This window comes from Podospora pseudocomata, assembly GCF_035222375.1.
Source record: "Podospora pseudocomata strain CBS 415.72m chromosome 1 map unlocalized CBS415.72m_1, whole genome shotgun sequence".
Lineage (NCBI taxonomy): Eukaryota > Fungi > Ascomycota > Sordariomycetes > Sordariales > Podosporaceae > Podospora > Podospora pseudocomata.
Window position 1 is genome coordinate 2,076,017 of NW_026946363.1, and position 26,683 is coordinate 2,102,699.

At 53.2% G+C, this 26,683-nt stretch overlaps 11 protein-coding genes and 1 non-coding gene across 12 annotated transcripts; 6 read left to right on the forward strand and 6 right to left on the reverse strand.

Annotated features, from left to right (window-relative positions):
• Positions 1–247: 247 nt before the first annotated feature.
• On the forward strand, positions 248–766 carry QC762_0007000 (uncharacterized protein; the record flags this gene model as incomplete). Its single annotated transcript, XM_062882839.1, has 2 exons — positions 248–339; positions 637–766. The coding sequence occupies 2 exons, from the start codon at positions 248–250 to the stop codon at positions 764–766; spliced, it is 222 nt and encodes a 73-aa protein (XP_062748236.1).
• A 195-nt stretch (positions 767–961) lies between these two features.
• Positions 962–3,640, forward strand: QC762_108660 (uncharacterized protein; the record flags this gene model as incomplete). The annotated part of the gene is made up of 1 exon (XM_062885284.1): positions 962–3,640. One exon carries the CDS (start codon positions 962–964, stop codon positions 3,638–3,640), a length of 2,679 nt encoding a protein of 892 aa, XP_062748237.1.
• A 446-nt stretch (positions 3,641–4,086) lies between these two features.
• QC762_108670 (uncharacterized protein) lies at positions 4,087–5,328 on the forward strand (the record flags this gene model as incomplete). Its single annotated transcript, XM_062885285.1, has 1 exon — positions 4,087–5,328. The coding sequence occupies one exon, from the start codon at positions 4,087–4,089 to the stop codon at positions 5,326–5,328; it is 1,242 nt and encodes a 413-aa protein (XP_062748238.1).
• Positions 5,329–6,855, reverse strand: RET3 (Golgi-to-ER vesicle coat component). Its single transcript, XM_062885286.1, has 3 exons — positions 6,244–6,855; positions 5,944–6,177; positions 5,329–5,879 (listed from the first exon to the last, which is right to left on the reverse strand). Exons 1-3 carry the CDS (start codon positions 6,281–6,283, stop codon positions 5,548–5,550), a joined length of 606 nt encoding a protein of 201 aa, XP_062748239.1. The 5' UTR covers positions 6,284–6,855; the 3' UTR covers positions 5,329–5,547.
• On the forward strand, positions 6,585–10,827 carry CDC54 (MCM DNA helicase complex subunit). Its single transcript, XM_062885287.1, has 3 exons — positions 6,585–7,113; positions 7,170–9,304; positions 9,357–10,827. The coding sequence occupies exons 1-3, from the start codon at positions 6,810–6,812 to the stop codon at positions 9,936–9,938; spliced, it is 3,021 nt and encodes a 1,006-aa protein (XP_062748240.1). The 5' UTR covers positions 6,585–6,809; the 3' UTR covers positions 9,939–10,827.
• On the reverse strand, positions 9,997–11,219 carry QC762_108700 (uncharacterized protein; the record flags this gene model as incomplete). The annotated part of the gene is made up of 3 exons (XM_062885288.1): positions 9,997–10,451; positions 10,507–11,050; positions 11,215–11,219. The coding sequence occupies 3 exons, from the start codon at positions 11,217–11,219 to the stop codon at positions 10,086–10,088; spliced, it is 915 nt and encodes a 304-aa protein (XP_062748241.1). The 3' UTR covers positions 9,997–10,085.
• A 944-nt stretch (positions 11,220–12,163) lies between these two features.
• On the reverse strand, positions 12,164–12,514 carry QC762_108710 (uncharacterized protein; the record flags this gene model as incomplete). Its single annotated transcript, XM_062885289.1, has 1 exon — positions 12,164–12,514. One exon carries the CDS (start codon positions 12,512–12,514, stop codon positions 12,164–12,166), a length of 351 nt encoding a protein of 116 aa, XP_062748242.1.
• Positions 12,515–13,308: 794 nt separating this feature from the next.
• On the forward strand, positions 13,309–13,382 carry QC762_0007070. Its single transcript has one exon. It is a non-coding gene; the product is annotated as a tRNA-Val (tRNA).
• Positions 13,383–13,574: 192 nt separating this feature from the next.
• OST1 (dolichyl-diphosphooligosaccharide--protein glycosyltransferase subunit 1) lies at positions 13,575–15,384 on the reverse strand (the record flags this gene model as incomplete). The annotated part of the gene is made up of 3 exons (XM_062885290.1): positions 13,575–13,916; positions 13,981–15,173; positions 15,238–15,384. The coding sequence occupies 3 exons, from the start codon at positions 15,382–15,384 to the stop codon at positions 13,619–13,621; spliced, it is 1,638 nt and encodes a 545-aa protein (XP_062748243.1). The 3' UTR covers positions 13,575–13,618.
• A 1,062-nt stretch (positions 15,385–16,446) lies between these two features.
• PAN5_2 (2-dehydropantoate 2-reductase (Ketopantoate reductase) (KPA reductase) (KPR)) lies at positions 16,447–17,319 on the forward strand (the record flags this gene model as incomplete). Its single annotated transcript, XM_062885291.1, has 1 exon — positions 16,447–17,319. The coding sequence occupies one exon, from the start codon at positions 16,447–16,449 to the stop codon at positions 17,317–17,319; it is 873 nt and encodes a 290-aa protein (XP_062748244.1).
• A 1,899-nt stretch (positions 17,320–19,218) lies between these two features.
• QC762_108740 (uncharacterized protein) lies at positions 19,219–22,159 on the reverse strand. The gene is given in 5 exon segments (XM_062885292.1): positions 19,219–20,619; positions 20,688–20,818; positions 20,886–21,179; positions 21,267–21,827; positions 21,838–22,159. The coding sequence occupies 4 exon segments, from the start codon at positions 21,550–21,552 to the stop codon at positions 19,966–19,968; spliced, it is 1,365 nt and encodes a 454-aa protein (XP_062748245.1). The 5' UTR covers positions 21,553–21,827; positions 21,838–22,159; the 3' UTR covers positions 19,219–19,965.
• A 601-nt stretch (positions 22,160–22,760) lies between these two features.
• ATG22 (Autophagy protein 22) lies at positions 22,761–25,497 on the reverse strand (the record flags this gene model as incomplete). Its single annotated transcript, XM_062885293.1, has 2 exons — positions 24,611–25,497; positions 22,761–24,397 (listed from the first exon to the last, which is right to left on the reverse strand). Exons 1-2 carry the CDS (start codon positions 24,936–24,938, stop codon positions 22,761–22,763), a joined length of 1,965 nt encoding a protein of 654 aa, XP_062748246.1. The 5' UTR covers positions 24,939–25,497.
• Between the last annotated feature and the right edge of the window lie 1,186 nt (positions 25,498–26,683).

The following is a 26,683-nucleotide window of genomic DNA, read 5'->3' on the forward strand; positions in this document are numbered from 1 at the left end:
CAAAACTGTACCCACTACAACTACCACTCCCCACGAGCCAATAAGCGGCCCCAGAATACCATAGCGTCAATCATCATGAAGCCCAGCAAAGAGATCGCTCTAGAAAACACACTCAAGCTGCTCCCAAGGAAAGAACGATGTGACACGTGCACGTGAACCTACAAACGGGATTCCCCCGACCCACAACTTTGAAGCTGGCTCAAACTCCGTTTCACAACCGGACGCCCCGTTTTTCCCAAACGGATTGATGACGCTAGGCCCGTTTCAGATAAACGCCCAATCTGATCATGTCGGTGAGGCACACCTTCTAAGCTGGGAGTTTGGTTCAACAACATTGAAGTGTGGTTGTGTTGTTTTTTTGTTTTGGTGATTCAGGTAAGTAATTGTTTCTGGTTTTCTTTGTGATGAGGGTTGGAAATGGGATTTGGGATTAGGGGAAAGGGGCGCGCGGATGGAGGGACGGGATGAAAAGAGTTGGGGGATCCGAGCTGAGAATTGAGCCGTGATGGAAAGAAGGGCTGGCTTACAGCCCTGATAGCCTCACGCATCAGGACATCATCGGCAGAGCCCCTCAACTCAACGTTGATGTCATTTGGGGATTATTAGCAATTGGATTCATGGCTGACAAATCGACAGAAATCTGTTTGGCGCTCTCACTCTTCTCTTGCCAAAGATTGGGCTTCACAGGGGACGGTCACAACCGCCCTCTTCTCAGAACGCCAAGGCTGGCTACTCTTGCCTCTCTGACAACATCCCAAAGGAGTAGTACACAAGCCTCTGGCTGTTCATGAGGTGGCGATTCTGAAGCTCCCCTCGGTAGGTAAACACTGGGCTCTCGTTGTTCCATCCCAAAGTCGAGAGTCACCTGTGATGTCGACACACCCCGGCCACTAACCACAAGCAGACCAACAACGGCTGTCTTCTATCAACAAATCTGCCATTTTCCACCACAACAGCCAAGATGTCGAACCTCCAAGTACGCAACTCAGACTACTTCTCTTCTGCCACCCGGCAGAAGGCCATGGAGGACGCAAAGAAGATGCAAGCATCCGTCCAAGATGAATGCATCAAGGCCGGAAAAGAAGTACCGCCATACCTCCTTCAGGAGCTGATCGGGAAGGGAAGCTTTGGTCGGGTGTACAAGGCGACTGATTTGAACACGAAAGCCCTGGTGGCCGTCAAAATCATCGACATTGAAGAGAGCGACACCCTCAACCCGAAATTGGCTGATACCTACAGCGAGTTCATGAAGGAAATCAGCGCCCTCAAAATCCTCAGCGACAGTGGGGCGAGAAACATCAACCTCATTCTCGATGCGCTGCCAGTCGGTCAGGCCATGTGGATGGTGACAGAGTACTGCGCTGGAGGCAGTGTGGCGACCCTGATGAAGCCGACAGCTCCGGGAGGCTTGCAAGAGAAGTGGATTATTCCGATTTTGAGAGAGGTGGCGGAGGCTGTGTATTGGGTGCACAATGAAGGCATCATTCACCGCGACATCAAGTGCGCCAATGTGCTGGTCACAGAGAGCGGAGCGGTTCAACTATGCGATTTCGGCGTTGCTGGCATTGTTGAAACGAAGCTTGATAAGCGGTCGACCTTTATCGGCACGCCTCACTGGATGGCCCCCGAGCTGTTCGACCCTGTGCCTTCTTACAGCACACCAGTCGACATCTGGGCCTTTGGTTCTCTGGTGTATGAGATTGCGTCTGGTCTGCCTCCCAACGTCATGCAAGGGTTTAACATACCCCAGCTTGGCAATTACATCAAGCATAACGCCCCACGGCTGGAAGGTGATCAGTACTCGGACCAAATCAAGGATCTAGTTGCTTTCTGCTTGGTCGAAGACCCAGCAAAGCGACCGACTATTGAGCAGGTTCAACGGCATCCGTATATTGCTAATACCGAGGGCACACATCCTACCTCGAACCTTGCCAACCTGGTAAAGGCTTACAAGCTCTGGGAAGGACAGGGAGGCATCAGAAAGTCGCTCTTTGCTCCTGTTGGCGCACAGGGCCCGTCCGACTACACGTCCACTGCTTTGGCCAACGATGAGTGGAACTTCAGCACGACAGTCGACTTTGACCAGCAGCTCATGAACACTGATGCCCAAGCAGTGTATGATGTCTACGGCACAAACGTGGAGTTTGACTTTAATGAACAGTTTGCACCCCCTCCCAAGCAGAAAGCGCGGCGTCGCCTACCTCCCCAGTTGCAACCAGCCGTCAAGGCTCCCCTCGAGAAGCTCTTTGATCCCAACACAATCTCGGGCTACGAAGAGAACTCTCGTGCGTATTACGGCAGACCCCCCCCTCCCCCAACCTCAACATCTGATCTTCCGTTGAGGGACGATTCTCTTCATTCCACCTTGCGAGAGTCCCTCATCGATCTCGACATGTCTTTCGATGGCGATGATCTCTCTCAGTTTGTCGATATCGAAACCAACATGGAAACCATCCGTGCCGGCATGCGAGCTCCCAGCGAGTCAGATTTTGAGGAGAACACCCTCACCGCGGCCGACAGCAACAACAGCAACGACCTGAACAAACCTCCCCGAAGTGACCCTGCAGACTTCAACCCCAACCGCCGCACCCAAGACTGGAAATTCCCCTCCATGGCAGCCCCCGCATCAGCTACATCAGAAATGTTCCGCTTCCCAGCCATCAGCCAAGACAGACCTGCCCCCCTCGCCCCAGCACCCACCAACGACCGCCCCCCTCTCATTCACCACCAAACCGATCCCTTGGGTATGCACTCAGAGCCCTACGTCGAGCTCATGACCCCCAACCAATTCCAAGACAACCGCGCCTCTGTCGGGAGTCTGATCGACCTTGACGAAAGTCTCGCCATGCCGGAGTACACAAGACCGTCAACCGCCAACAGCGACGTCGCCTCCATGGCGGGATCTGACATCGGCGGCGCCAACCCCTTTGACCTCGAACGCCACGCCTCGCTGTATCAACCCTTCCAAACCAACAGCACCAACGGCAGCTTCGGCGGGGGTGTTGGACCACCGAGCGGCATCAGGGAACCGTCCATTTACATATCTGACGACACGGATTTCTCTCGTCTTAGTCTGGCGAGCGCACCCGAGGATCAGATTGTGATTCCGGACTTTAGCACGCCGCCGCCGAGCAGTGTTAATGGTGGGGGTGGGGGCTCGAGGACGCAGTCGAGGGCGCATTCGAGGGCGGATAGTTATGATGAGGATGGATATTCGGCTAATGAGTATGGCGGTGATTCGGAGTATCTGACTATGATGGGTGGTGGTGGGCCGACGGGGGGGAATGGGAGGAGGTCGAGGGCGCAGAGTAATGCTAGTGTGCAGTTGCAGTTGCCGAGGATGTTGGGCATGAGCGGTAATGGGGGGGAGTATATTGATAGGAGGGGGGAGAGGATGGTGAATGGGGGTGGGATGAACATGAATGGTGGTGGGATGGGGATGGGTGGCGAGATGCCTGCGCTGCCGGGGCCGCCGAATGCGAGGGTGATGCAGGGGATGGCGAGTAGGGAGGAGACGAGGGAGGATGTGATGAGGTTGTTGTCGAGCTTTTCGGAGCATTTGAGCTTTGCAAATGTGCATGTTTCTGCGTTGCCGGTGAGGGCAGGGCGGAGAGGAAGTGAGACTTATGCTCCTTCTTGAATTGCAGGCACTATTCTGGATGACGAAATCATGTTCACATTGGTATTAAGGTCTATTGTAATCAATGATAATAAACTTGGAAGTTTTGGCAATGTTAAAATGGCTGGTCGTGTGTGAGGATTGAGGGACTCGAAAGATAAAGGTTGGGAAGCGGCAGCCAAGTTTTGAAGGCGAGAGGATCATATCAAGATAAAAATTTCTGAATGACTCAACTTCAGCACTTACACCACAACAACGCGCCTACAACACGTCCTCAAAACACGACTCAAAACGTCTCATTTTATTGAAACAACGTCAGTCAATCGATCCAAATCGACAAATTGGCTCCCTTTCCCCACCCCAGTCTTTCCTCGCGGTGGTCCGCAGCAACACCCTTCAGGTTCTCACTCCAACATTTTCACCCCACCTTTCACCATCATCACCACCACCACCACCTCACTTCCAAAATGTCAACCACCAACCCACCACCACCACCCCCCAAACTCAAAACCCGCATCCTCACCATCCCCCCCTCCTCCCCTTTAGGATCCTGGTCCTCTCCCAACTCCCTCCAAACCTGGACCCTCCCCCCAACCCCCCTCATCCCCGCCTCCCTCACCCTCGCAGCAACAGCCCTCACAACCTCCACCGCCTCCTCCTTCAGCACACCCGTAGCCTTCCCGACCGAAACCGTCTACGGCCTCGGCGCCGATGCAACCTCGTCAACAGCCGTGAAAGGGATTTACACGGCAAAAGGCCGACCAAGCGACAACCCTCTCATCGTCCACGTCTCCGACCTCTCCATGCTCAGCACCCTTTCCACCATTCCAGAGATTTACCACGAGTTAATCTCCAAGTTCTGGCCTGGACCACTGACTATCTTACTCCCTGTCCCGACCTCTGGTCAGCTGCTAGCCCCAGAGGTAACGGCTGGACTGACCACCTTTGGCGCGAGGATGCCTGACTCCCCGTTGGCAAGAGCGTTGATTCAACTGGTGGGCAAGCCGCTCGCTGCTCCGTCCGCAAACGCCAGTACGCGCCCTAGCCCGACAAAGGCTGTGCATGTGCTGGAGGATTTGGAGGGGAAGATTGAGCTGATTCTGGATGGGGGGGATTGTGCAGTGGGGGTTGAATCGACTGTTGTTGACGGGTTATGCAACCCACCGGTGGTTCTGAGGCCAGGAGGGGTAGGCATCGAGGAGATAAGACAAGTCAAAGGGTGGGAGGGGGTGGTGAAGGGGTATAAAGACAGGAGCGAGGTCGGGGAGGGGCATAAGCCGAGGGCGCCGGGGATGAAGTACAAGCATTACAGCCCCCGGGCGAGGGTGGTGCTTTTTGAGGGGCATAAACCCGTCAATGTGGGAAAGGAGCTGGAGGGGGGCGGGCAAAAAAAGGTGGGGGTTATCAGGACGGGGGAATGGGAGGGGTTGGTTGGGGAGACAGAGGGGAGGATAGAGAGTGAGGAGGGTGGTTTTGCTGTTCGGCAGGGGAGTTTGAGGGATGAGGAAGGGAAGGAGTTGGCCACGGTGTTGGATGTTGATCTGGGACAGGATGTTAAAGGGGTCGCTCATGGGTTGTTTGCTGCTTTGAGGGAGCTGGATAGGCTGGGGGCTGATATCATTTTTGTGGAAGGGGTTAGTGATGGGGATGATATTGCTGCTGCGGTCATGAACCGACTTCGCAAGGCAGCATCCGAGATTAGGCCTTAACTCAGAGTCAAAAGGCGAACAGACAGCGATAAACACGATCTCCCAAGAGAAGACACCTCATCAAAATTCTGCCCACACTATACTCACTACTTCATACGGTAATTTTTTAAAAAGGACCCCGAATTCATAATTCTAAATATCAGAGACGCCTGCTTAACCCTCCCTTATTCATTCTCCCCCACCCAACAACATTACAGGACCATAATAATGGCCTCCAATCTACCGCATCCACTCCAGAATCTTGGACTTGCCTATTTGCGCCAAGTTGTTCATGCCCTGCTCGGTGAAGGGGTCAATACGCCCCAGGTTGGTGTCTTGATTTGGCGCCTTGGAGCACCGCTGCACGATGATAGTCGGGTCCGTCTCCAAGACCACACCATCATCAACAATCTCGTCGATGGCGAGGGAGACGAGGTCGTAGTTCTCGATGATGGTGCGCTTGTCGACCGACTGCTTGAAGAGGAGGTGGAGGGCGTCGCGGAGGGCGAGGAGGACGTTGTAGAGGAGGATTTCGTTTTCTTCGACGCCGCCGACGACGTAGATTGCCACGTCTTTTGATTATCTGTCAACATAGCTGCTGAGAAGGGAGGGGAGGGATTTAGAGACAGGACATACCAGCCTCCATCTTATAAAGCACGATCCGGTTGTCGAATAGAAGGATGTCTCCTGTTTGCTTGGCCGTCTTTTGGAGGAGGGCCTTCTCGAAACGGACTTGGGCCGTCTTGTCGGCGAAGGGGTTCTGGGCGGAGGCGGGGGCGGCGGTGCTGGAGGGCTGCTGGTTGGCGGCTTGGTGGGGAGGGTTGTACCATTTGGAGAAGATGCGGGAGCCGTCTTCGCTGGAGAGGATTACTATCGTCGGGGGCATGGCAAGTCAGCTTCAGGAGTAGGTGTGCTGGAGCTTTGGGAGAGCTTTACGGATAGCGTTGACGCTGTACAGCGACATTCCTGGGGCCATTTTGGCTGTGTATTAGTGGGTATCTTATGGTTCGCGGTGTAGGGTGAGGGTGGTGGAAAAGGGGTATCTCGTTCGGGGGCGGTGGTATCGTCGTCGTGGATGTTGTTGCTTGTGGCTGATGATGTGAAGCTGTCCACACAATGGAAATTGTGGGGTCCAACTTTCAAAAGGGAGCGGCTCGCTGATGTGGCTTGAGCTGGATGTCTCCACATTTTAAACGGCACGTACCTGGGCCAGGGTTTAATGGATTGGGAGGCCCCCTCCCCCCCCACTTCCCCTTTGACAGGCTGAGACGCGTAAAGTGGTTTTTCTTGCTGGACGCGTTTTCGCGCTGCTCCTTTTCTCATTCCAACACCCTGAAGTTCTTCAGAGTCCCACTCTGGGTTTCCTAGGAAACACCTTCATCCCACCGCTGCCAACACCCCCTTCAACCACCATATTGAATCCTCGTCTGTTATAAATCATTGGTCTTATTTTTTGTGCCCCCAAATTCAGTCAAAACAGACGACAGAGTACAACTTCAAAAATGTCTTCACCATCGAAGCGGTCAACGCGCAGCACCAGGAGTTCCCAGGCTGCTCAGAGCAGCCCCGCTGCTGAGAACTCGAGAACTCCCCGCCAGACTCGGACCTCAGCATTGGCCTCAAGTCCTATGGTATACGATTCCTCCTCTCCTAACAATGCGCCCTCGTCGCCTCTCCACCAGATGAGCAACACTCAGAGCACCGCCGGAAACAATGCCGCCAGCTCGCCCTTGCGCCAGCAGACCGAGACGCAGAGCACTGGTGATCGCACACCTCGCGCAAGCGGTCGTGGTCTCTTGGTTGGAGGTAAACCGCTGAAAAATGGCTTTTCTTTGCATCCAAAGCTAACATACCCCTGACAGACTCGTCCCCTATCCGCTATGATGAATCCAGCCCAGGGCCCAACCTCACCCAGCAGTCGGACCTTCGCAGTGAAAGCAGTGCGCTCTTCGTAAACGAGCGCACAAGACCTTCCCGGTCTCACCGTGGGGATATCAACCCAGATGTCATTCGCACACCACGCATGCCACGCCGAATTATCTTGGATGACGCAGGCCGAGTCGTTCGTGATGGCTCTCAAGTCGGGTCCGACGCCGCTTCCTTCTCCAACAACAACCCCAACACATCTGAGGCAAATGCCCTTGGTGGCATGAGCCAGGGTCTCGTATGGGGTACCACCGTCTCACTTGAAGACTCCTTCGCGGCCTTCAAGGAGTTTCTCCGAAACTTCACCAAAAAGTATCGCATGTGGGCGGATGGCGCAACCGAGGCTGACACCATGGGGAACCCCGAGGCGGATTCCAAGCCATATTGGGAGGCTTTGGAGAACATGTTGTTGCTGGGCAGCAACAGGTTGTACCTTGATCTTCGTGATCTCAAGGCGTACCCGCGAACGCTGAAGCTCTGGCATCAAGCCCAGGCCTACCCCACCGAAATTGTTCCAGTCATGGATCAATGCGTGCACGACTTCATGATTGATCTTGCGCGCGCTGAGATGGCTAGTCAAAGACAGGCCTCTCTTGCTGGCGGAAATATGCCTAACCCTTCCCAGAGCTCTGATCTGAACTTCCCCAGTTCTGATCGTGGGGAGGAGCCATCAACTCCCAGGCCTACCCAGGGACAGCAGATGACCCTTGAAGACCAGGTCTCCGCGGAGACGTATGTTGTGCGCCCATTCGGTATCGAGAAGAATACCAACCTGAGAGATCTCAACCCTTCAGATATGGACAAGCTTGTCTGCATCAAGGGTCTAGTGATCCGTACCACGCCTGTGATTCCCGACATGAAGGACGCTTTCTTCAAGTGCAGTGTTTGCGGACACTCCGTCACCGTTGAGTTGGACCGTGGCAAGATTCGGGAGCCGACTGAGTGCCCTCGCAATCGTTGTAAGTCCAAGAACTCGATGCAGATTATCCACAATCGCTGCACATTCACGGATAAGCAAGTAATCAAGCTGCAGGAGACTCCTGATGACACGCCTGCTGGCCAGACGCCTCATTCCGTTTCCATCTGCGCTTACAACGAGCTGGTTGACTTTTGCAAGGCCGGTGACCGTGTAGAGATTACGGGTATCTACAAGGTTACTCCTGTGCGTGTCAACCCTCGCATGCGGACGGTCAAGAGTGTGCACAAGACGTATGTGGACATTGTCCATGTCCAGAAAGTCGACAAGAAGAGAATGGGCAATGACCCTTCTGTTCTTGACTTGGCTGAGGAGGAAGAGGCCCATATCAGCGGCCAGAGTCTTGATGAGATCAAAAAGATCTCGCCAGAGGATGAGGCCAGGATCAGGGAGACTGCTGCTCGTGCCGACATCTACGAGCTTTTGTCCCGGTCTCTCGCTCCATCAATCTACGAAATGGAGGATGTCAAGAAGGGTATCCTCCTCCAGCTGTTTGGTGGTACCAACAAAACCTTTGAAAAGGGCGCCAGTCCCCGCTACCGTGGCGATATCAACGTCCTGTTGTGTGGTGACCCTTCAACGTCCAAGTCTCAGCTTTTGGGTTACGTCCACCGCATCGCCCCCCGCGGTGTGTACACCAGCGGCAAGGGTTCCTCTGCGGTCGGTCTTACAGCCTATGTCACCCGCGACCCAGAGACCAGACAGCTGGTTCTCGAGTCCGGCGCCTTGGTCTTGTCCGACGGTGGTGTGTGCTGCATTGACGAGTTTGACAAGATGAACGAGTCCACTCGCTCTGTTCTCCACGAAGTGATGGAACAGCAGACCGTCTCTGTCGCCAAGGCAGGCATCATCACCACCCTCAACGCCAGGACTTCCATCCTAGCCTCTGCCAACCCGATCGGCAGTCGTTACAACCCTGACCTCTCCGTCCCGCAAAACATTGATCTTCCCCCTACCCTACTCTCCCGTTTCGATCTGGTCTATCTCATCCTCGATCGAGCCGACGAGAAGCAAGATCAGCGCTTGGCTAAGCATTTGCTGTCCATGTATCTCGAGGACAAGCCTGACTCGGCCCACTCCAACAATGATATCCTGGTATGTTCATCCCTCTTTCTCCATCTACTTCCTCCCGACTAACAGTCTCCAGCCAATCGAATTCCTCACCTCTTACATCTCCTACGCCCGCCAAAAAGTCAACCCCCAGATCTCCAACGAAGCCGCCAAGGAGCTCGTCGACTCGTACGTCGAGATGCGCAAGCTCGGCCAGGACGTCCGCGCCGCAGAGAAGCGCATCACGGCCACCACCCGTCAGCTCGAGAGCATGATTCGTCTCTCTGAGGCCCACGCTCGCATGCGTCTCTCCGAGACGGTCACTCAAAATGACGTAAAGGAGGCGGTGAGGCTGATCAAATCCGCCCTCAAGACGGCGGCGACGGATGCGCAGGGCAGAATCGACATGAGTCTCCTCACTGAAGGCACGTCGGCGGCGGACAGAAGGAAGAAGGCCGAGATCAAGGACGCCATTGTCAGACTGTTGGACGAGCTGACTGCCGGCGGGCAATCAGTCAAGTTCGCCGAAGTAGCCAGGAAGTTATCAGATGGTGCCAGCGTGCCGGTGGAGTCGGCCAATTTTGCCGAGGCGATGAGGACGCTAGAGATGGAGGGTGCCATCATGGTCAGTGGAGAGGGTGCGAGAAAGAGTGTAAGAAGGGTCACGGCTCAAGTGTAACGGCTTTCTGACGGGGATAATTTCCAACTTGTTATTTTTCAAATGAGAAAAAAAAACAGTTATCAACAACGCGCCCCCCCGCATTTCAAACAGAAACGCAAAACTAGGTATAATGACGACATCAGGAATCTTTTCTCCTCCTCATGATCAATTCGCCGCCGCCGTCCCATTACCCACATTGACCACCGTCTCCGTCATGCTCCCCCTATCCACCTCCTTTCCCTTGTCAACCTGAGGTACTGCCGCCCCAGAGCCGGACACCTTACTATCCTCCTCCTCCCCCAGCAGCCCACTAGGCCTCCAATCCCTGAGATCATCCTCGGCATCATTCAATATCTGCCGCGCCTGCCCAGCATGATGATACGCCGGTTTGACATCCCCCGGCACGACAGGTGTATCATCCAACAACTCCAACAACCTCAACCCATGCCTCGCAAGAATAATCTGCTTATCCGCCCGTTCAATCGTAGCCAAAAACTCGGCCTGGTACGCCTCCTTCAACTTTTGCCTTGTCTACCACAATATCAGCACACTATCATCATCAGTGCTTATCAGGGAAAATACATACAACATTACTCAACTGCGCCTCAGCAACCAACCCCTCGGCCTCAGCTCTGACAAGCTCCTGCTCTAACACCACCAATTTTGTCGACTGCGGCTCCCTACTCTTCAACTTTGCAATCTCATCCCCGATCTTCTTCTTTCCCTCTCTTGTTGGTTGGACGCTTCGTTCGGTGTTTCTGATCACCTTTAGCGCTGCGCGCGCATCGTCGAGGGCGTGGGCGTAGTTGTCTTCTTGCTCGCCTATTTCTGAGAGGAGGACGCCGATTTTGTCCGAGATGTCGGAGACGGAGTCGTCTTGGGTTGCCTCACCCCATTCAGAGAGCTGGGTTGCGATGGAGAGGCGCTCTTTGGCTGCGGATTCGTGGTGGGAGGTGAGGGAGGAGGAGGATTTGAGGAGGCGGGTGAGGCGTTTGGAGAGGTCGGGTTGGGTGAAGGTTGGGGAGCGGAGGGAGGGGAAGGAGAAGGGTTTACGGTGGTGTTGGGATGGGGTGGAGGTGGTGGTACCCGTGGAGGAGCGGTTTTGGGAGCGGATTGAGAGGGCGCGGTTCCTGGAGGAATTGAGCATGTTAGCAATCGTGGGACTGGTTTTGTGGTGGGCGGCGTGGGTACCACTGGGCAAAGGGGTAGAAGCGGTTTGTTTCGTTGCTTTTGCGGGACATGATTTCCGCAGATGAATAGTAAACAGTTTGTGAAAAAGGGATATGTGACTTACAACATGATGCTGGGCTTAGGCTCTGAGGTGTGGAACTGAACGTATTCGGGACTTGGGTCGCAAGAAGAGGTCAGACTTGCTCTTTCCTCAGTAAACACGAGGATATGTCGGCAACCCAGCAGGATACACAGGTAAAGAATAACGCAGGGGGGTATCAGTATGCACAACGAACTGCTAAATCATCAATCGTTTGCTTGCTTTCACAGCGTGAGGGTAAATGGGTAATCAGGTTGTGGTGTACGGGATAAAGACAATGGTGGTTCGTGATGACCGCCCGCGCAGCGTAGTGGTATATAGATAGCAGCAGTAGGCCATAAACGGTCGCTCATCACGTCACTTTACATGTCTGGCTCAGGCTAGTAAAGCAGTCAGTTTACCCAAGCCTTCTTCTGAACTCTCACGGAAACCCTTGGTGCAGATGTCGTCAGAGCTTTGGGATGAACAGGAGTTTGTTATTTCAGTACCTACACAACAACCCTTTTTTTTCTAGCCCCATTCATGTATGTTCCTGTATGAATGGCTTCTCATACCATCGAAAGTCATCTCCCTCATGGAAAATATCTGTAAAGCTGTCTTAAACAAAGCATGTAGTGTAGAGTTCCATGTGACGTCATCCCACCCAACCACATCCCAGCCCCACCAAAGCTCTGCTCAGATCGAAGATCATTCATTCACCCCAACCACTGAACCACCTCCTCGGTTCTTGGCATCTATCCCCATCACCAGACCAGATCGATCACAAGCTGAGACGGAGACAGATTACCTTCTCATGTGGCTTGTAGAGTAAACAACCCTCATTAGTATCCCGCCTATTACGGAGTAGCTAGCCAACCAGTCTATCCCAAACGAAGCCCATCCAAGCCAGACATGTACCTAAACATTTATTCATAACATCGTGATATCATCCTCCGCATAACCCATACATCCCCGTCCCATTATCACAAATGGATCAATACCTCCTAGTAGTCTCAACCCGACTACTACTCCTCTCAATCTCCACCACCCTCTCCCCGTGACTCCGCCCTCTGCTCTCCCCCCTATAGCTCGTCATGCTCGCCCTCGGACTTGGAACAATAACTGTCGTTCTTGTTTTTGGCGGACACAGATAGGTCCCGCTCGTTCGAGGCGAGACATGATGGTGGTGGTGGTGGTGAGAAGAAGAAGAATGGTGATGGTGGTGGGGGGGGTGTCGGCTGCTGCTCCTGCTGTTGTGGTGATGGTGGTGAGAGGATGGCCGGCGGGCGGGGACGATTTCCTCGTGGTAGTAGTATTTTTCTGAGGAGGGGGTTCCGAAGCACATGTTTTCTTCTTTGGGGCCGAGACTGAGTGATGGAATGTTTGTGGCGAAGACTTGTGGTCTGTGTATGTGTGTTTTGTTTGATGATTATACTCGGAGACAAGGTAAGATGTGGAAGCTGAGATGGAAGAATAAAAATAATAAACAGACAAACAAACAGGAAGGTCAGGTTTATAAACACTTTGCTCCCTCGCCCGAAATACCCCAAGACCCCTAATAAATCAACTGACCAGATCCACCATCCCACACAGAGAGACACCGGGCAACATCCCAAAAGAAAAAGAAAACAAGGCAGCATGCAGGGACCTCGAGGGACCCTGACGCACCACCGGTCTTGCTGCATGCTCACATGCCTTGCTTTCCTTCCCCACCAGGCCCCGGGGCTCAGCATGCGATACAAGGCCTCACTCATATGTAGCCTTACCAAACACCGTTCAAAAGTAACACTGCATGAATTATACGAAGGTTGATCTTCCAACATGTTGCAAGTCGGCCTTTAACACGAGCGGACAAGGCGACGTGGTAAGATAGTGGATCATCTTCCAGAGAACCGACTCACCATCCATTCAAAAGCAAAAATAGAAACACATGCTCAATTCAATAGAACATCACAAGAATGTTCCCTTCTACAAATCTCACCCAGGTGGTCGGCTCAACGATGCCCCCCACCACGACCCAAGATCCACCATTCCAACGCTCCAGAGATCACCCCACCAAAAGATCTCCACCACCACCCAAAAATAAAAAATGAACTTTGTAAGTTCAAAAAGAAAATGCCGCCAAAAGATATAATTCTTTGATTTCGTCCAGGCTCGAACTGGAGACCTTCAGTGTGTTAGACTGACGTGATAACCAACTACACCACGAAACCATATGCTTATTATTGAATGTCACTTCCACTTTTATTATTATCAAAATACTACGGTCAAGCACACAACATCACCACTACATCCCTTTTCAACCCTTTTTTTTCCCCTTTTAATAAACCAACACTCAATACAAATACACATTTATTCGCCTTATAATCAACATAAATACCAAACAAACAAAAGCTTTCAAAATATCAACCCCCTCCCATTTTTATTATCCCCCCTTTTCCCTCTCCATCTATTTCTTAGCAGCAACATGGCCACTCGACGCAAACTTCAACTCAATATTCCCCACCAACCACACAGCCACAAAAAAGGCAATAGCACTACTAAAGACAATAAACGGCTTGCGCAGGCTGGCTGAGAGAGGGTAGTCGTACGACACGACCAGCTCCCGGTCCCTAAAGTCATCCACCAGGTTCCTCGCCTTGATCACCAGCGCCGTCCGCCCAATCGTGTCCAAAAAGGTCTTGTGGATCTCGACGTCGGCCGAGGTGATGGATTGGGCTGGGATCGAGGTGACGTACTTGACGTTTCTGCAAAACATACAGCAGTCAGTATTTGAAGTCAACAGAGAGGGGTGACAAGGGGGAAACGTACTCAGCACCCTCAGGCAAAATAACCCTGACCTCGACCTGCTCATACTCCACACCCTCATTCTGCTTGGGCCCCTCAAGAAAAGGCACGTTCAGCACGAGCCCCCCGGCTGCCGTCTTCCTCAAAAAGTTCTTCGCATCCGAGTTCCACCCAATGGTAAAGGGGTACTTCCAGCCGCCAAAGACAGGGTAACGAGGCTTGATCTCAAGCGACGCCTCCCGCTTGTTGCTTCTGAATCTCGAGGTCGACACATTGCCAATGACGTCAGTGTAGTAAGGGTCAACACTCCCAACACGAAGAGGGAACTTGAGCTCCTTCAGCGCATGGGTATTGCCCTGCTGGTAGTACTGCGACTGCTGCCACTTGACCCTGTTGAACAGTGATGAAAGGTTGGCCCCGCGGTGGTAGAGAGTATAGCGCTCCTCAAAAGCAACATTTCCACCCCAGTGGCTGACCTCAATGTCCCGCTCCAGACGGGCAACGTGAGTGACTGGCCTGTTGAACTCGAAACGGACGCGGATGGGCTCGTACGCGCCGGCGGGCTTCTCGTCAAAGGGCCCGTAGGTGAGCTTGGTGCCCTGCTTTTGGGGGAACTCCTTGATGTCGCCGCTGCCTGGGAGCTTGGTGTAGTCGGGGATGTTGGCGGAGGGGAACTTGACTTCCGTCTTTTGTTTCGAGGTGGTGTACACCGAGGGAACGTAGGCGGAGAAGGTGTAGGTGAGGAATTGGGCTTCCTCCTGCTTGATGGCGGCGGGAAGGGGCGAGTACGCCTTGAGGATGTAGTAGCTGATGCCGAGTGTCTGCTGTGCGCCGGGGGCGAGGGGCTTAGGAAGTCGGATGCGGAGGTACTGGGTGTCGCTTTCGGGGTCGAACTCGACGTTCTCGGCGACGAATGGCCCGGCGCTGGTGTCCTTGCGATCCTTTACCTCGACGCCACCGAGGCGCGAGATCTGATCGGCCGTGAAGGGGAGGTAGTATTCATTCTGTGGCTTCTTGTCGATATTTTCTACGACGACATTGATGTTTTCCTTGACGTAGTTCTTCTCGACGGAAACAACGTGAACGAGGTTGGCGTTCTTGAAGACCTGTGGGGGCTTGAAGGTAGACGGGAGTGTTGATTTGGAGGTGCTCTTGTCGGAGCTGGCGGCCGAAGCTAGCGACAGCAGCGAGAGAAAGGCAGAGAAGACGGCTGATGTCTTCATGTTGTAAGAGAAAATGACATGTGCCCGCCCAATTGAAGAAATTCCACTGTCGACTTACTTGTTGGACCCTCAAGAGACCCTCCTGAGCATCACCGTGGCCTTCTGCCAAACAGCTGTCTCCGAAAAGCTTACGTTGCTGAAACACCCCTGTCCGTTTTGCCGGCTGGGACCCACAGCTTCCCGGACTGCCAAGAGAATCCGACATAGCTTACATAAACCACATCTGGTGTAAGTGTAAGTTGCGGTTCACTTCGCTTGAACTTTTCCAGTTTCACCATCGACCTCCTTCCCATGCGAGGCAGCCGCGACTTGCATCATGACGAAGCTTCCCTCGAGCGGAAGGGACTTCCCACGGATTCATGATGAACCTATGGGAATCCATTGTGGCTTCTTCCGCTCTTCTGCTCCATGACCTCTCCCGTTCACACATTAGCATCAGGCCCGGATATCACTATCATCACTCCTCGTACCTTCATTCGTCCAGGATCAACACCAACATCAAACCATGTCTCCGCCTGCGAGATCGCACCTCAGGCGGAGAAGACACATACTCCCAGCGATCCCGTTAGCACTAGATTTCAACATCTGGGCAGATCACCAGAGGTCCTCCACGAGACCCCCACCACAGGAGATCCAATACCCAGACCTGCAACAGAGAGTTCAGACACAGCATGAAAAAGTTTTGCAAACTCGGGGCATTCATTACCTCAAGTCAAAGAGTCCCGTGTTATTCAAAGACTTCCATTCTCAACTCGCGGATGCAGCACGACAGGAGATTCTTGACGACGTGTTTGGTGATCGGTATTGGACTCATGGCGAGGGGGACACATCATCGCTTATCAGAAACTAGAGGTTGTTCGGCGTGAGATCCGGGAATAGAGTCCCTTCAGAGGACTCCCCCTCAGCGAACGCCTCGTCAGAAGATTCGGAGAAACCCACCTCACAAGACTCACAGAAAGCCCCCTCAGAGAAACCCATCTTGGAAGAAACCCCTTCAGAAGACTCGGAGAAACCCACCTTGGAGGAATCCCTTTCACAAGACTCGGAGAAACCCTCCTCAGAGGAACCCATTTCACAATACTCGGAGAAACTCACCTCAGAGGAACCCCCTTCATCACACTCAGAGAAACCCCCCTCAGAGAAACCCCCCTCAGAGAAACCCCCCTCAGAGAAACCCCCCTCAGAGAAACCCCCCTCAGAGAAACCCCCCTCAGAGAAACCCTCCTCAGAGAAGCCAACCCCAACAGCAGTAGCCTCTGCGGAAAATATGAAGGTGATGGATAAATCTATGGGGAATAGAGACATGATCCCGGTAGAAATACAAGAGTGGCTCAAAGCCAATGCTGTGGGCAACGGCGATAAAGCCTGGGCAAAGGAGCTAAAGAGGGCAATGAAATACAGCAAGGCAAAGGCATTAAAGGAGAAAGGCGTAAAGCTACAAGCCTCTGTTCTAGCAAAGCTCATCTCCTACCTGCCCCGATCAGGAGAACCTACTGGCCAATCCGCCTGGCGCAACCTCGATCCCAACCCATCAGGAGAGCCCACCAGCAGCAGAACAAAGCTCACGTTCGACAATCTCAGAGCCCTCGTACATGACACTCACGATATCACTCTTTCCCTTGGACAAAGTATTAGTTGTCTTGTATGGCACAACCAATCCGCAGCAGACCGCTACGCAAACCGAATCAACGCCTGGCTTGACTCCCTCTCCGCAGAATTAGCCAGTAAGCACGCTGTCCTTCCACCGGGGGTAGGATCAAGCGTAGGATCCCAGTCAGGACATGGTTCCTCCATCTCTCACAGTGTCCGTTTTATCGAGGCCCATCCTGCCAGTGTCGATAACTCGGAACAGTCAGCCCCGTCCCCGTTCTCTATCAATTCTGGCGATTCGTTGACGTCGTCTGGAGCACGCAGGTTGAGGGCAGATGTTGAGGAGATGAATGAGAGGGGAGCTGAATGGCAGGATAGTGTGAACGACTCTGCCATGGGTGGTGAGTACGAGTACTCACCGTCGGAAGAGTGGGACCATACGCCTTCGTCTGGTTGGGGGCAGTGGGGGGATCCGCTGGAGAATTCGAGGGGGTACAGCACTCCGAGCAGGCAGACGGATACGAGGGTCGCGCTATTGAAGTGCGCGTAGGGAAGCACGTTCCCGGAGAACCCTCCTACACCATTTTTGAAGATGCTGGATGACCATCTGTCTGACGCGCTGTTGGCGAACGGGCTGCTGCCGACGGTGTTGGTGGATAGAGCGATGGAGGCGGGGTGGGAGGGGAGTGAGTGGAATATCGGTCTTGATAAAAGTGATTGGGTTAGTCTTGGACCATCAGAAAGCGACAGTCAAAGAGGGGAAGTAGAACCAAGCAGACAGGCAGGAGGGTCAAGTCGTAGAGGAGGAACAGGCCGTGGAGGGGGAACGAGCAGTGGAGGAGGAACAAGCAGTGGATCACCTGATGCTAGTGAGGAGGTACCTGATCGAGGAGGAGGAACAGGCCATGGAGGAGATATCTGGCCGTGGAGGAGGAACAGGCAGTGAAGCATGCGATAATTGTGGAGAGGTGCATGATCGACGAGGAGGAGGACCAAGTTGGGGAGGAGCTAATGGCCAGAACCCTCAATATGTGTCTCAATAATACCAACCACGTGCGCCAGGCCCAGTCTGTTGCTCTTCTTGACGGTGTGGTGCGGTATTATAGCAAGTGGTGGAGAAAGAGGGCCAGGTAGCGAAGAAGGGATGGCGAGCGGAAATTCTTCAAGGACAGGTTTACCCTATGGTGACTTTTTTATCACTTGAAAAAGTCCCGGCGTGGTGCTTCGAGAACAAGCTTGTCTGGTCAGACTGGAAAGGAAAACACCACGGACATATTCTCACCTCGAGGGCGGGAGAGCGTTGTTGGTTTCATAACCAGAGTAGCGATAGGTCAGCGTTTGCGGGTGTATATGGATTATTACAACCAGCTATCATCTCATTTTGAAACTCACCTCGCGGTTTTTCTTGTCAAATATAGACTTGTGGACCTAGCAGTTGTGTATGGTATGACCTCGATGTCGTTGCTGAATGAGATAGTGATATACCTATGATGATGACCCAAGGTAAGGTAGCTTAACTACCTACATCCACCCACCAAAGCCAGGAAAAAGGTAACCATAATAACAGCAACATTAAACTCTTTTATCAAGTATCCCCTGAATCTAACTAGTCCCCTGAACCCGGATGAAGCTACCGAGGAGATCAGGAGACACAGCAACACACAAACCTCGTCACTAAATTGGTTGACGTACGGCCTTGTTCAAGACAGCACAGCACAGCACAGCATCATCAACCCCCACCCCTTCATTTATGCCAACCACCACCTCACAAATCACCACAGTATCACATTTCATCAAATGACCATCATCACATCACTCCCCAACCAGTAGTAATAATCACCAGCAGAATCAAAACTTTGGTTCCCTGAATTATAAAAACCTTTGCTACCAACACACACACACACACACAACACACCCAAAAAAAAAAGACACCGAATCCCAAACACAACAAAGAGGGGGGAAAAAAAACTAAAACAAAACGAAAACCGCCAGAACACAAAAAACTCCATCCCGCGCCACGCCACGCCATAAAAAAGGCTGTCCCTATAAAAGATATACTGAGAAAGACAACACCAAACAACACAGACAACAAAACAGCAACAACAACAACAACAACAACAACAACAATACAGACTCAAAAAGGAAATTCCATTTTTCTTTCTTCCCCCCCTCTCCCCCCCCAATCTCGCTCGCTGACACAAAGTGTCCTAACAATATTCTCAAACCAAACCAAATAAAATATCATGCTCACGCTCAATCAATACCCCTACCCCCCCACTTCCTAATCCTCGCCCTCCCCCTAAAATCCCAATCCCAACCACCACCACCCACAAACCTCTCCCTCTGCATCCCGCCCACCGCTCCATCTCCCCCTCCTTTCCAGAGCCTCCTCTTGTCGCTGTAAAGGCCCCACAAAAAATTCCTCGTACTCCTCTTGCTTGTCAAAAAAGTCCACCATCTGTTCCTGTTGCTGCTTAACAAGTCTCTGCATTTCTTCCATCTTCTGCCGGAGTGATTCTTCCAACTCTGCCCCGTCACCACCGTGATCACAAGTGCCCTCCTGGTCATCAGACTCCAGATGGCCTCCTCGCAGTCTCAAGCCCTTTAAGTCATTCACCCACGGCCAAAATTCCTAGTAGTTTGATGATGCCGGCATGTGGTCTGGTGGTAAAGGAGAAGGCCGTAACAATGTCATGTATTCCTCCCTCTCAATGTCGGACGAACTGAATTGCGGTTTAACTGATGCTGAAGAGGTTGCCTCAGTTCTACAAGCCCGACCTTGTTCCGCCCCATCCTCGGGCTTGATTTCAATGCTAGCCTGGACAATGTCATCCTGTTTCTCAAATTCCAAGGGCGGACTTCTGGCTCGGCGCGTGGTAGCTGAGACGTGCCGGTTGCTTTCGTTTATAACAGGTGATGCCCATGCTGAAGGGGTTCGGGAAAGTTCAAGGGGGGAGAAGGATACTCCATTGATGCGCTCTTCTGACGCGGGTCCAGGGTGGGCATCGAGCCCAAGTTGGATTCTGATGAGTTCTTCGTCAGAATTCTCTACGGCCGAGGGCAGAGATGGCTCCAGCGACTCACTCTTCGGCTTGATAGGCGGTGTCTCGGACTTTGGCTCCAGAGGCTTGTCCGCTCTTGCCGCAGAGTCCCGGGAGCGTATGACCCTCTGCGGCAGACAAGCACGGACAGCCTTCTAGTTAACCGTTGTTGCACAGAGGAGGCACTTGACGGGCTCAGTCCACGTCTTTTCGCCACCAACGATGCCCTCCCGCAGGTCTCTGAACTCCAGCACTGGAGGCCCGTTCTTTTCTGTGTTGAGAGTGACTTCAAAGAGCCCCTCCCATGGCCGTGAGGTCTCTCCGTTTGCCTCCCCCTTCTTTTTCGGCTTCCCACCCTTCCGACCCGACGCTGATTTGAGAACCAGCTTGGTGCTGGGGGTGCCTGTGCCGGCGGCTGCGCTCGCTGAACGACGACCTGAGGAGGGTGCAGCATCCTCGGGAGCAGTAGGACCATCTTCCTCCTCTGTTTGCTTAACGTCCACGTTGCCGCTCCCATTCTGTGCTGGCTCTGCTTCGGCCTTGACGTCGATCGAATGTTGGGCAGAAACGGCGGCGCCGGTATCGGATGGGCTTAGCGGACGCTGGCCTTCGATTTCGCTCTCGGCCTTCTTGATAGGCTCAGAGGGCAGATGTGGCTTGTCGGCACCGAGTCGCTTGTATGTCGACTGGAGAGCGTCTTCAATGATACACTCTTCGTGCATCCACTTCTTGCACGCCTCCACTGTGCACCCGAGTAGTTTCCTGTCGGGGTTCGCTGGGGTATTGCATAGGCAAACCAAATCAACAGACTGCAAACAAACAATGGTTAGATGGCGCGCTCAAACGTGAGAGAGGAAATGCTGAGACCAGTACATACCGAGAGTTCGTAGCTCCTGACGTCAAAAGCTTGTCGCCAGTAAAGCGCGTGTTGAATCTCCTCGTCGTTCTCTTCAAACCACTGCCTGACCGTCGCCTGAGACGTTACACTGACCACATTGATAATATCCACTGAAAGAAAAAGTCACTGTTAGCAAATCGAAGCTAGACATGCACCGGAACAGCCATATGTGCTTACTGTGATTCGACGCGACCAACTCATTCATTCCATGGTATGGCTGCCTCCCTTGAACAAACTTCTTCCCGTCAAGAGTGCCTGCAGGAAGCTCGTCTGGCCAGTACATCCAGTAAATACGAGCGTAAACATGGTGCTCGTCGCTCGCACGGATCTCGAGAATTCGCGCCACCCAGTCGTCATCCGACTTCTTCCTGATTTGCATCGGCTTGTTGTCATTGGCAGCCTTTTGCCGTTCGATACTGGAATCATTGGCGACATAGATGAAGCCCTCGCTAAAGTACTTCACCCCATTGACTTTGTGCCGGAGGTGCCACGTTAGCCCACACCGCTCGTCTGAAATGTTGTGCATTAGATGTTATGAAAGGAGAGCAATGCACTTACGAACAAAACTGTTGTACCTGGTCATGTCGGTCCACTTCTTCGGAGGGCTGACCTTGAAGTACAAGTCCATCGTCTCATGTTTCTTGAACTTGCCGCAGGGCGCGAAGGGCGACATCTGGAGGTTGACCTTGGCCGTGGCATCCTCATCCTCGCCCTCGGTCTTGCGCTTCTTTGACTTTCTCTTGCTATCCTTGTCATCTGGGTTGACGACGTCGATCTTGAATGGGCACTCGGCCCGGTTATCCTCGGGCTCCTGTCTTGGCCTCTTGCGAGCGGAGGAAGCCATGACGACCAGGTTGTGTGTGTTTTGCGGGGTCTTTAGATGAAAAGGAAGGGATCGCGTCGGGGCAGATGGGATGTCGGAGCACAGGTTGGGCGCCTGTGAGCGTTTGCGCAACAATAGGTAGTTGCGATGTGCAAATAGAGTTTGGGTCGATGGCGATGCGCAGAGGTTGCAAGGTGGGTTGGGTTGGGGTGGGCGACGGTGTGAAGGTGGCTGGGAAAGCGCCTACCTTCGATCGGCTTGTTGAGGGGGAGGGGGAGGTGCGGTGTGTTGTGGTGCGGTGCGGTGCGGTGCGGTGCGGTGCGGTGCGCGATGTTGTGGACAGGACCGATCCGGAGCGAGCGAGCAATGGGCAGTGAGAGCAATGAGAGCAATGTCAACAGCACAGGGCAGGCCGGTGGTGCCGGGTGAATGAATCACCTGGGCCGGTGATGGATGGGCTGGGGAGCAGAGGGCAGGTCCGGTCCGGAGTTGCTGGCGCGTGGGCGATGCTCGCGATTCAATGGCCGATGGTTCTCGTGGTTGTCGCAACACGGGATTGCTTCCTTGCAACTCGCAACGCAGGCAGCGGGAAGTTTGACACCGATCAAAATTTACGGGAATCGCGTCCGCCACCCTTGGTTGCCAGAAAAAACACGGGCCTTCCCCCAGCCACGTGATTACGAACCAAGTGAGGAGAAATGCTGTGGCTGGTTACCTACCTTAGGAAAGCCTCCACGCCAAGCGCCAAGGAATGGGGAAAGCAAGCCGGAAAATGTGGCCCAGCAGCAGCAGCAAGCATTGTCGAGCTGTCCAGAGCTTCTCTCAGAGCTTTCCCTCTTTCACCTGTTTGGAACCCGGAACCATCAAAGCCATTTCCAGGTGAAATCATCACCTGTGACTCAGCTTGTGCCAGTTCCACAGAGAGATTGAAATCATGTTATTTCGCCTGAGGCAAACAGACACTTGGTCACAGGCACCTCTGACATCTTGGGGGTTACGTCTGAATGAGAGGATATGAATTGCCGGAGTCATCCAAGAAAGCCGCGAGGGGTAATGTCACACACACTTCATTGAACCGAGTAATACATTATTCCCATCCCAGTCCAATGCCTAAATCCTACCAACCTAGGAAATAAACCATGGAAACATAAACAACGCCGGCGCTATGCACCACACCCATCAAACCCATTAAACAGGCCCTCCCATTTCCCAAACATGACAAACAACCCTCACCGATCAGTCTCATACCCCTCCAAAATCCCCCTCTGCCCCTCCCCCTCCCCCTCACTAGTATCAGTCTCACTCAACCCAACCTTGAACCCCTCAATCACCTCCGCCAGCTTCTTTCCCTCCCTCTTCCCCCTCTCCACCTTGATAAACCAAATCAACGGCGCCGGAAACCCAACCAGCGCAGCCAGGAACCAAAACGCCGGCCTAATCTCCCCGCTCGCATCAATGATGGCACCAACAATCGCCGGACCAAACACGCTCGAGCCCTTGTCGGTGATAGCATAAAGAGCATAAAACGCCGCCTCGGATCCGGGGGGGATCAACTCCCCGTACAACGACCGGCAGTAACTGCTCAAGCCCCCGAGGACAACACCGTAGACGGCCGCGAGCGGGTACATCTCCCAGGGCTGCTGCAGTCCAAACACGCCCCAATTCTTGACAAACGGTAGGTAACCCAGTAAGCCATAGATGGGGATGAGTTCAAAGAGGGCGATGCAAGCGAGGATGGTTTGGTGAGCCTGGAGGTTCAGTTTGCGGGAGATGAAGGACCACGAGAAGGCCCCGATTACGCCGGTGGCGGTCGAGATGACGTTGATCATGCCGAGGGCCCACGGTTCCATGTGAAGTTGGGTTTTGGCGAACAGGATGGCGGTGGAAGAGGTGGTGGCAACGGCGTCAGAGAGGAGGAACCACCCGCCAAGGAAGAGCATGATGTCTACCAGCCGTCCAGCCAGCTTCATGGTACGCCACAGAGACTTCCATGCGTCGATGGTGTAGGAGAAGAGGGCTCTGACACCGGTGTGGTTCGATGATGCTGGCAATGGTGGGCCAGGTCGTGGACGAAGCCACATGGCAGCCGGGACTGTGAAGATAGCCCACCATGCACCGATGACAAAGAGGACAATCCGTTGTGACCATGTCGTGTTCTTCATCTGAATCAGAATGAAGATGGCGACACACTGTAGGAACAACGCGGCCAGGTAACCCGTACCAATCCCCTTGGCTGAGATTTGGGATGACAGACCGAGCTCAATCGAGGTGAGCTCCTCCCGGGTGCGCACTTTCGAAATAGGGGTCCCAAGCGATGTCTGCCTCGGTAGCAAAGCAGCAGTCGAATCAACCATGGCCCTCTCAGCATCCGTGTCGGCGGTAGACTCATCCTCCACCTCATCGGCATCACTCTCATCCAGCGCGGCCACATGCTCAACTTCGGGGTGATGCCTAACAAGAAGTGGCAGAAACGAGTTCAGCAACACAAACGACGCCCCTAGGGAAGTATTCGAAATAATCGCCAGCAATGCGCCAAAAAGATAGAGGTCTTTGGACACGAAAATGTAAAGCATCACACTCCCGCTGCCAATCCAGCCAAACGCAAGAAGCAGCTTCTTCCGATAGTTGCCGTGGTCTGCCGCGCAGCTTATGCTGACCACCAGCAGCGCCTGCAGTAACACGCTGATGCTGAAGGTGTACATGGCGAAGCTTGCCGTGTTGATTTCCATGCCGAGCACGTAAACCACGCACTGTCCTCCATCTGCACTATTCTTGTCGTTGCTTGGCCCACAAGGTGTTGTCCGATCGGATAACAAAACGCCATTTTCTCTTGCTAGGCTTTCGAGCAATATTGGGATGAATGATGCTGCGATATCGTTAGTTTTGTTATGTTCGCAACGATGCGCGCGCTGACCGGGGGATGAGATGGGCCAGGAGGGTTCTCATTCTCCACGATGGAGAACGACGTCAGCGTAGCGGGTGGATTGGTATCAACATACCGATTCCTACAAAACAACAACAACAACAACAACATTGTCAGTCAAACTTGCATCACCCTCAAAAATCATCAGCAACTCACCACAGATAACATAAACCTCTGCCGCAAAAGCATACGCATACCACCCAGCCAACTCCTTCTGGCTCGTCGGCCTCGTGTCCTCCCCCGGGTACCTCGGCGGCCGGTAACTGTGCGCAAACAGGCTGCTCATGCTGCTCCGCCTGCTGTTGTCAACACTCATCAGATACTCCTCCCCAGAATGATCGCTTGACCTCTCGTCGTCAGCCTCGAAAGAAGATGAATGCGATCGAAAAGACTTTTTGGACGCGTAGGATAATCGGGAGAAGAGGCGTGGTGCTGGTGGTGGACGCAGCAGCTGATGATGATCTGGGTTGTTACGGGGAGCCATCGCTTCCCTAAAACGGCCACAAACCCACTTAAACGGGCAGCGGCGGCGGCCTTTCGGCAGGCAACGACGCACCGACCAACGGTTGGTTTTGGTTGTGTTGGCGGGAGGGGTGCGGTCACCTGTCACCCGATCAAAAGCTACAACCACAACCTGTTCCTGGTCGTGTCACCCAGGGGCTGCTAGGTTGTTTGAAATGATAGTTTGATCGGATTTTTGAGTGTGGGATAGGTCAAAAGAGATGGGTCTTTTGTTTTGTCCGACTGTTGGGCTCTGGATAATTATCTACCGACCGTTACAACCACAGGGCAGTTGGGCGTTCGTTGGCCTGCGGCCCCTCCAAGTCAACCGTCCGCAATGGTACCCCAGCCGCAAACGGGAACTAAAGCTTCAGGATCGATATTTCGGAAATGAATGAACAAAGGTAAACAACAAAAAAGTAGATGAACGAGCCGCTGCTGGATCAGAGATTACATCCTTCAGAGGCATGGCTGGCTGTTCGATATCTCTGCATATCCTTGTGGTGGTTCGTGCTGCTGTCGAGAGAAGAGAAGCAACCAAGATCACCCACCGTGGGCAAGCCTCAACGACTACCAACTCTAGTTTATATATCCTGCAGTCCCTCCCCTACCATTCCACCGGGGACTTACCACCATCTCCATGGTCCCCGGGTGAATGGGGTTTGGGTTTCTGGTTTTCCACCTTGCTTGTACGTACATATAACTACCCACACCAGCACACTACACTATGCACATCCGGGGAGCATAAGCGGATGGGCAGTGATGATCCCCCCGAGCCGCCCACATGGACCCCCTCCCTTTTCATCACCGCCCAACCGAACTGGCACGCACACACACCCTGGGATGGATAGGTAACTTGATTTGAGCAATCTTGGTCTCCATTACCGGCGTTGCATCGGGTTGGTATAGCTCGTACGATGTATACCCTCCTACCTTCACAATCGAAAGGATTCGACCACCTACTTCTGTACGGAGTGTTTAGACAGAGCTATCCCCAGGTTGAGTTGCAGATGCGAGGTGCTGATCCCATGCTGGGTGGCCACCCTTGATGGGCTGAAAATTCACAGTTTGTTGAGGTGAGACATGTTCTTCACAAGCGGCCGTCTTCTTCTATGGTGTAGAGTGGAGTTCGGGATAGTGTTGGAGTGTGAATAAGGGTCCCTTTCAAGCTTGCTAGTCGCCAAGCCCGATGGGCATAGCAGGCATGACTCCATGAGGGGTAATGACGATGTGTTCCCGGATCCGATGCGACGGTATTTGACTACACTATGCTTTTGACAAAACGGCGGTTAGGTATTCCCGGTTCTTGAAGAAGGATCGCTTCACCACATGATCGCAGTTGTCAAGGGACCTTCAACCAGGAGAATAAACCCTTAAGGTGGTGACACGGCATGTGTGTGCAACTGCCGGAGGCGTAGTACCGCGGTTTGCTTTCCTGGCTCCGATCTCGACATATACTGGTTTTGTTTCCCTTAACACCATGAACCTGGAAGTTATATCGGATGGTGTATGTATGCATTCTTGCGCGTGTTGTGTGAGTGGGACCTGCAAAATGCAGGTTCAACTCCCACATCAAGCAGCACATGGTTCCTGGGTTGGGTTACAAAGTCAAATCAGTACCCCGTAGGCGATGGCCAAAAAGCAAGGCACGAAGCGCCCCAAAGCAGCCAAGAAGGAAGATTTAATATCAGAATGGCTCACCTGCTCACACCGGTCAAGGTGTGTGTG

Bases quoted from the DNA above. Each gene is read 5' to 3' on its own strand.
- RET3 (XM_062885286.1), bottom strand. From the start codon at position 6,283: ATGGCCCCAGGAATGTCGCTGTACAGCGTCAACGCTATCC. The intron at 6,178-6,243 runs GTAAAGCTCTCC...CCCCGACGATAG, and splicing joins GTACAGCGTCAACGCTATCC to TAATCCTCTCCAGCGAAGAC. The intron at 5,880-5,943 runs GTATGTCCTGTC...GATAATCAAAAG, and splicing joins GCTTTATAAGATGGAGGCTG to ACGTGGCAATCTACGTCGTC.
- CDC54 (XM_062885287.1), top strand. From the start codon at position 6,810: ATGTCTTCACCATCGAAGCGGTCAACGCGCAGCACCAGGAGTTCCCAG. The intron at 7,114-7,169 runs GTAAACCGCTGA...TACCCCTGACAG, and splicing joins TCGTGGTCTCTTGGTTGGAG to ACTCGTCCCCTATCCGCTAT. The intron at 9,305-9,356 runs GTATGTTCATCC...AACAGTCTCCAG, and splicing joins ACTCCAACAATGATATCCTG to CCAATCGAATTCCTCACCTC.
- QC762_108740 (XM_062885292.1), bottom strand. From the start codon at position 21,552: ATGGCTTCCTCCGCTCGCAAGAGGCCAAGACAGGAGCCCGAGGATAAC. The intron at 21,180-21,266 runs GTAAGTGCATTG...TCCGGCACAAAG, and splicing joins CAGGTACAACAGTTTTGTTC to TCAATGGGGTGAAGTACTTT. The intron at 20,819-20,885 runs GTAAGCACATAT...TTTTTCTTTCAG, and splicing joins GTTGGTCGCGTCGAATCACA to TGGATATTATCAATGTGGTC.